Here is an 8,766-nt window from a genome sequence, read left to right as displayed (position 1 = left end):
ATTCAAAATTCTAACACATAAAATTAAGGTACAAAACTTCGTCGGTTAAGTGAGACGAAATAATTAGATATTGGAGACCTAACTTTATAAGGCTGGCTTAAGATATAATTCGATAACTTTACACGTTTTATTGACCCGATATGGGCAATAAATCCTGTATAATCCATATTGGTTTCAATGTCGGTTATTTCCACTGAGTTATTTTGATAAACGTTAGGCGAACACTTGAGATAATGAACAAATAAGGAAATGCATTAAAATAGGTAGGCTATAACGTGACGGTTGGGTAACAAGTGACTCGGAAAACGGGGGAACTTCCGCCAAATACGGAGAATAATACTTTTTTTGGGTGAGGGACCCAATTAATTTTTAACCGACTCCAAACTTTCAAAAAGGACTCCTCCTTTGGGTTTGGTTGAATGCTTTTTTTTAATCTTTTTAGGGTTCCGTAGCCAAATGGCAAGAAACGGAACCCTCATGGATTCGTCATATCTGTCTGTTTGTCCGTCCGTATGTCACAGCCACTTTTTTCCGAAACTATAAGAACTATACTGTTGACACTGGTAAATAGATGTATTCTGTGAACCGCATTAAGATTTTCACCCAAAAAAGGAAAATAAAACAATAAATTTTGGGGGTTCCCCATACTTAGACCTGAAACTCAAAAAAAAATTTTTCATCAAACCCATGCGTGTTTCATCTGTGGATAGGTCTTCAAAAATTATATTGAGGTTTCTAATATCATTTCTTTCTAAACTGAATAGTTTGCGCGAGAGACACTTCCAAAGTGGTAAAATGTGTCCGCCCCCCCCCCCCCCCCGTAACTTCTAAAATAAGAGAACTAAAAAAATATATGTACATTACCATGCAAACTTCCACTGAAAATTGGTTTGAACGAGATCTAGTAAGTAGTTTTTTTTAATACGTCATAAATCGTAAACCGCAATTTACCTTTCATTCAATCAACTCAAATATAAAAATAAAATAAAAATTCATAAACATATTTGTTCCAAATAAAATAAAAAAAATTGTGTTAAATTCAATATATGCGATATAATCCGTTTTCATAGTTTTATTTCATGAGTAACTATCGCGGTAACCGAAGACAATATTATATTTGTTCCATTAATTCCATTCAACAAACGTGATTTTATGCCGTTTTTTGTGTAATGGTACGGAACCCTTAGTGCGCGAGTCCGACTCGCACTTGGCCGGTATTTTTTAATGTTTTTTTTTTATTTCAGAACTCCGTCATTCCGTCATCACAGACTGGTCCCATTTTTGTCCAAATTCAGTTCTGATGATGGGATCGAGGGAACTCCTCAAATCTTATAGGCATACTTTTTTTTTATACTACGTCGGTGGCAAACAAGCATACGGCCCGCCTGATGTTAAGCAGTCTCGTGTGTTTATATTTGTTCCTGAGTTATGGATGTTTTCTATATACTTGTATAAGTATTTATATATACCTATATTTTATATATTTCGTTGTCTAGCACCCACAATACAAGCCTCATTGAGCTTATTCTAGAATACGTGAGGGAAAAGGCTAATAAAAGAGTTACATTATTTATTTGAACACTGTAATATGTTTGTTACAACCATCCATATATACAAACATGCAAAAAATACACACATTTTCTATGTTCACCGTGCTCTATGTATACCTATAACCACGAATAGGGCCTTCTTTTATACCTATACAACAAAACAAGACGAGTGACAATGTCCATACAAAATCACTTTCCTATAATGTAATGGACCGCGAGCCAGGCGCAAATTTCGTCAGTCATCGCCTCCCTGGCGAAAACTCGTATAGCGGTTAACGGCTATGTATGATGAACCCCCGTGAACGTCAGCTGCCGCTCCGTTGGTGGGTTGAGGAATGGCAGCCACCGAAACGCGTAACACGGTCTTTCCACCGCGATACAACCGGCTGACGATTTGTTTTATTAACAATAGCATCTAAACTATCATCTAACAAAGTATCAAACGGGAGGAGATGACGCTGATGACTGAAAATATTTTTTTTTACATGTTCATGCAACTAGCTGACGGTCTTTTCACAGCGATACAATCGGCTGACGATTTTGTTTATTCACAATAGCATCTAAACTATCATCTGACAAAGTATCAAGCGGGAGGCAATGACAATTTTTTTTTATAGAATTGATTTGCTGCCATTCTCCATTCCTCAACCCACCAACGGAGCGGCAGCTGACGTTCACGAGGGTTCATTATACATAGCCGTTAACCACTATACGAGTTTTCGCCCGGGAGGCGATTGGTCATGGAAATCTGTTCCTGGCCCGCGGTCTATAACCCCAGTTTACGGTATTCAAGCTAGGTATTGCCAGATGGTATCACTAACTTGACCGACGATGTTACTATGAAAAAAAAAATCTCTCACAACCACTTCGCCGCGGTAACACGTCTGCCATGATTCCATTATGAAATCTGAGCGCATTATTTTTTCCACATCAGATGAATTTATACAATAATTTTTCCAATGCTACCTTGACTCTGTAATATGGGTACATTTGATATAATATTTTTTAACCTATTAATAACCTAACTTTTTTCGGTACAGTCAAATTAATTACATCACAAAACACGCTGAATTTTTATTAAAATATTCCTGCTTTTATATTTTTTTGTACGTATCGATACACGGATAACCAGTTAAAAAAATGTTATACCATTCACATCACACCCATTTCAAATACTATAACACTGAGCAATATTAAAATATATTCTAACTACTTAATTAAATTACAGATGCACTAAAAAGACGTGATAATATAGACACAGATACTTAATTTTAATCCTAAGAATAGATACTATAATAAGATATGTCTTGGAACATAAACTAGTAAGACTTTATATAGAACAATAGAATAGTACAAAGTAAGTGACGTATAATGAAATGTTTGAATGATATTATGATGTACTAAAATCCACATAAGCTTGAAATATTCTGAACCTATTTTCAACTTTAAATATTATTACAAATTTTCTCAAAAGGTCAAAAAAACAAAAAACAACTGCGGACATACAAATGGTCTAGACTCAACAAAAATGGTCATAGATGTTCTAGAATGGTTGGTATAAAAAGAAAGACTTAACAAGAAAGATAACAACAAATACTAAAAACAGAATAAAATAAATATTTAAGTGGGGTTCCCATACAACAAACATAATTTTTTTGCCGATTTTTGCGTAATGGTACGGAACCCTTCGTGCGCGAGTCCGACTCGCACTTGGCCGGTTTTTTTATTTCCAAAGTCAAAACTGGTGTAAGTAGGTATATTATAGACTACTAAGGTAAGTTAATTATAGTGAAAGAAAGAAAACGTTCTTCTATATTTTAGAAAGTACGGTAATATGAAATGACAGTGAGGTGGCTTCTCATACTGAGAAAATTCACTAAATTATTATTGTCATTTTATTTGACTAATCTTAAGCGGTGCATCTGTAATTTTCAACACATTTATTATCTTATACCTGTACATTTAAATGTCTATCTACTTAACAATAACACCGAAAGCGAAACTTTCCATTAAAAAATATAGAACGATCACATCTAATATGATATTATTAAAATTTGGCTCTTGATCATCTACTCCTATGGTACTTACCTACTAATTTATCCTAAATAGTAAACTTCTTTATTCAAAAACTAGGGATCAAATCAAATTATTTTATTACATATTTTAAGGAGTCACACTTTAACTACTATACATAATGTCATTAATGTCTATTATAAACTGAAATACAGGTGTCATATTATACTAAAGAAAATGTACTTACTGGCCTCGGCCACTGGAGGGCTTGGTCACTTTTTAACACTACTTTTTGGTCACTTTTACTTCAGTAGGTATATGACATCTATTTCAGTTTATTCTTGAACTTGAAAGTTTATCTTAACTAGTCTCAGCAAATCAATCACACAGACAATTTCATTTGAATACTTAATACTCGTAGGTAGGTACTCAACATAATAATAGTTTCAATTATATACAATGTTTAATACAATGACCTTTTAATAGATGCCAACATACTGAGGATTATCCAGTTCGTTATCAGTTGAAACTATCGTGTCAATTTCCGTTCTCACTTGAGCAGACTAAGACCAAGGATAGACATTTGTATGAATTTAAACGATCGATTTAATTACGAACAATATACTCATAAATCTTCAGAACTTCAAAAACCCCAAATACAATAAAATACAGGGAAAATTAATTTTCTAATATTTCTATCAATACAATGTGTGATGTTGCTAGGATTAGTTAAGAATTTTGAACAAGGAATCCCTTTGAAGAAACTTATTCATATTTATGTCTCTTTCTCCTATCATCTAAAATATCTAGTTCGATCTCCGATCAAATTTTTTCGTTTTATAATATTTTCCATTGCCTTCCAAAATCTTATTTTTTCGGACATTTTTTCAAGTTCATCTAAAGGATTCTTAGAGTAGATACTTCACTAAACATACACATAGACAAAATTTATTGGTAATAAGGGTCACAATTTTCAAACCTTTTTATACACATCTTATATGTAAATTTGACATCACATCGTTATCAATTCAATATTATGATTCGATAAATTCCATTAATAAACAATTCGATATAACACTATTCTTTATAATTTTTTATACATATTGTACTAATCTATAAACAATTTCTACCTTTGCTTTTTAATTTGATACCTAAATCACTTGAATTGTGCGGATTATTGTTAGTCCTAAATCTTAATAGAACTGATTTATAGCACAGTGATAGACAGAATCCAGAGGACGATCTCCTACGCGATGGACCGACCTTTTAAAAATAGTGACGAAGTCATCCGTTGAGTGCACTCGCAACGCTATCAACTGTCAGAAATGGAGAAACATCGCAAGATAAAGTTTGAAGTCCAACAACAAAACCGGAAATGAAGACCAGCCTTGTGCGTCAGCCACGAACTCAAGCCCAACCCAACACTCTGACAAGAGTGTACGACTGAGAAGAAGATAGACAGAAACGATTTTCTTAGGAAATACTTAATTGTTCAATTCTGATATGCGAAATACAGTAGCTTGTTTGGTGTGATGTCTGACTGAAATACCTCTTAGGACACATGTAGGTATCTAAAGAAATCCATTTAACGTTTAGATTTTATATTCAATTTTATATCCTGCTTGAGATTTTTAAAACACCGAAACTCTACTCTCGGTCAAATCCGAAGATCAAGTATCATTCGTCTTGCGTTTCCTTTTATTATGGACCAGGAGCGGGCCATTCAACAGATCATCAATTTGCTTTTGATTCATCCCTTTTGTTTCAGGCAACATGAAGTAGATGAACCCAGATACCAGGAGTGTGATAGAAGCACCGATGTAGTAGGTGCCGTGGAGACCGAGGGTAAGAGCGAGAGAACCGAAGTAGCGAAGAGTGAAGAAACTGCTGAGCCACATCCAGGATATGAGCAAGCTTGATGCGGCGCTGCGTACCTGGTTAAGTTAAATAAAATAATACTATTGATATTTATGTTTAAAAAAATTGCTTAACTTAAAATAAGTTTTTGGAAAAAAAATCATTTTTGGTACAAGCTTTTATCGCTGACTGTACTTTTTTTCCACAGGCAACTAATACTCATCAAGACAATTCTAAAAACCCCAAACACAATTAGGTTGCGTTGTTTTATCACAGAGTTCCTATGGCCACCTCCTGTCTCCATCATCAGATCAGCTCGATGGTACCACAATATTGCATTGTCACACGACTTACATAATATATGTACGCAAATTTTCAGCTTCATCGGAAACCGGGAAGTGGGTCAAATTTAACTTGCAAGATTTGACCCTTACAAACATTTTACATACATACATACATAGATCCATTGCAAGTTAAATAAAAAGCTTGTAAAAGCTTGTAATAAAAAGCTTGTAAAAGCTTGTAATAAAAAGCTTGTAATAATTACAGGAACTTATTAGTATGTAGTTGACAAAACTTGTTGATTTATAGTTTGTTTTTTACTATGCATATTTTGTTTTGCATGTTGTACTTTAACGTTTTTAACTTGAATATATTATCGAAGTATGAGTTTTGTTTATTGAATAAAAAATGGCAAATAACTAGAAAATTCTGGATGTAGGTGGCAACGAAGAAATCAAGATCGATGGCGGGCAAAATAACATAATAATAAAACTATAGAGTAATATACTGTAATCTATAGCATTATACTGCACTGTAGACTACAGGAATAAAGACGTCATACTTACATTGATTGAAAATAATTCCGAGATCAATACATAAGGCACGGATCCCAAACCAATGTTGTACAGGAACAAAACCATTGACAGCAGTATCACTGGTGGCCATATAGAATCTACAACATTATTCTCCATTACATTTGGATTTATTTTTACTGATGATGTTTCTTCTACGCTATTATTAACCTCTTTTTCTGCTGTCTGTAGACTTAATTCTGCTATACTTTCATTTCCAAAATAAGGAAATGGCCTTGAATCTGAAATATTTCTTAAGGTATCTTTAGCCATATTTTCGATTGTATAGTTGTTGTGTGTTTTTTCTTTGACTATAGGTTTTCGATAAGGCCACAGTCGGTGTGGGTACCAGGAGTACATGTGAGCGCGAGGGTCGCAGTAGAGGCCGAGGATGGCGAGACAGAATGCTACACCGACGCACGATATTAGAAGTAGCACCTGAAATATAAAGGTTTATTGCAATTAGAGAAACACAATAACGATAATACTGACTAACGCATACTTAGTAGAAAACGAGTTTGAATATGGAATCTATAGCGATATTAAATTATGGTAAACAACTAAGGGCCACTTGGGCATCCCAGGGGCAGCCAACTAACTCGGAGTCAATTAAATGAGTTTTACAATGGGTGTTTTGGCTGTTATGCCTGCAGATATCTCATGCACTGCTTCTAGTAGTACTGATAACATTGCGCAATGTACCTTCCTTCCGACCTTGTCAACGGTCACAGTGGCGACTGCAGCTCCAAGGACGAGCGCCGTGCCACAGAGGACGGACCCCGTCTCTGACGTCTGTATCCATCCACGAGACATAGTTCTGGAAAAATTAAATCCCGTTTATAGCTTTGCGCTTTACGGATTTATATTTAAAAGTTGAATACAACACTGCCAAAAAAAATTCCAAAAACCAGTACCAACAAAATGATTTCTTTGAAATAGCGCAAAATTGGCATGTTGTGAAAAAGTCCCGCCTTAGAGGCGTGGTATCCGTGAGATACCACATGCTTCCACGGCAAACACCAGACAATATTATTTACTTTAACGAAAATTAATCGCGTATACTTAGACTTAAAACTACTTGCGACGTTACGAGTCCCGTTAAAGTTAATAATTGTGTGAAAATCGTGAAAGTTTAAATAAGTGTAGAGACCTGAAAACCTCTAAAACACATCAACGCTAAAAATAAAGTCGGGCAGTGCGCACCTATCAGACGCTATGGGCCTTCGTCCCTTCGTGGAGCTCGGGCCTTCGGCCTTTGCATTTACACACATGGTCTAATTGTTCTATGTTAAAGGATCGCCTCTCTCGGACGTCTCCCTCATGCCACTTAGGTGCACAGTTTTTTAAGTGGCTTTATTTAGAAAGATTTTGAGGTTGGCAATGACGAAGCCGCTGGTACGAGATGGAACTTAGAAAGGTTAGCAAGCATAGATACTAGACACTTTCTTACCCATTATACACTGTGAAGTTGTAAGCAGTAAGGTTCAGCGCTGGCAGCGTGTGCCCAGAGTGAGTGAGTACGGCTGCTGCAAAGCTGTTGACAGCGCCCGCGCCGCTACCAGCAGCGGCGGCCAGAAGGAGGCAACAGGAAATCAAGGCGCGTCGGGAGCGGCGGTGGCGGACTGCAAATTATTAAAGCTAAGGTTAGATTTACTGCCGAGTCCACCATGGTGCTTGCATCTAACACAACTTGAGTTTCTCAGGTCCACTGTATAATACTGAAAGCAAGATACGTCCAGGGACCTAGATAAGACTGCAATCATACATCGACAAACGCCAAATTAAAAGAAAAAAATGTATCGAAATGACAAATGCTACGAAAAGTCACGTTTAATTTTCAATTGGCGTTTTCTATAAACGATTAAATAGCTAGGCCCCCAAATCTGATGACACCAAATCGAACAATATGGGTGCATTCGAAGATCATTCGCCAGTTGTAAATGTACTTATTTATTATTAGCTTTGGTCTCAAAAATAGTGATGTACGTAGTGATACAGAAAATCATGTTTGAGCCCGATATTCTTTCGTTTTGGGACATCCGCTAGTAGCCGCTATGAAGCTCAAAAGCGTTCATGTTTTTTTCATTTACAGCTTGCGTCTTTCGCACTCATGTGCTCACGCGATGCACACTTTAAGCGTAAGCGTCATTGTAGAATTGTAGATCTGTGGTTCCTAACAGAAGTACAGACGTCACTTACATAGATCCCAACACACGGACTGCTCCTTGCCCTCGCTAGTGCCCTCGCTCCGGCTGCGCCTGAGCATGGGCTGTAGCGCTTCGGACTCTCGACGGCTTGGCTCCGTTCTGATCATGACTTCCTGCTGCTCGATGGCATCCGTCAGGTCTTCGCGGAAGTCTGAGCCGTCTAGCCAGCAGATTACTCTGGCTGCATCCTAGAAACATGGAACAAAATGTTAATATCTAATATCTAATTCAGAAACCGTAGTCTGGACTATACAGTCACCAGTAGGAAGTTGTTAAGTGAGTCAT

At 36.5% G+C, this 8,766-nt stretch overlaps 1 protein-coding gene across 1 annotated transcript in view; it reads right to left on the bottom strand.

Annotated features, from left to right (window-relative positions):
- Positions 1–5,189: 5,189 nt before the first annotated feature.
- The window catches only part of LOC134751045 (facilitated trehalose transporter Tret1-2 homolog), a 67,046-nt gene continuing 63,469 nt past the window's right edge, over positions 5,190–8,766 (bottom strand). Inside the window, exons 6-10 of the mRNA XM_063686380.1 lie at positions 8,474–8,669; positions 7,725–7,896; positions 6,977–7,091; positions 6,269–6,712; positions 5,190–5,497 (exon numbers count right to left, since the gene is read on the bottom strand). Of these exons, the coding sequence (XP_063542450.1) occupies positions 5,234–5,497; positions 6,269–6,712; positions 6,977–7,091; positions 7,725–7,896; positions 8,474–8,669 (1,191 nt within the window). The 3' untranslated portion in view covers positions 5,190–5,233. The remainder of the gene's footprint in view (positions 5,498–6,268; positions 6,713–6,976; positions 7,092–7,724; positions 7,897–8,473; positions 8,670–8,766) is intronic.

The sequence above is a fragment of the Cydia strobilella genome, chromosome 21 (assembly GCF_947568885.1).
Source record: "Cydia strobilella chromosome 21, ilCydStro3.1, whole genome shotgun sequence".
Taxonomy (NCBI): domain Eukaryota; kingdom Metazoa; phylum Arthropoda; class Insecta; order Lepidoptera; family Tortricidae; genus Cydia; species Cydia strobilella.
The sequence above is the reverse complement of the archived record's forward strand: the minus strand, read 5'-3'. Positions and strand labels throughout refer to the sequence as shown.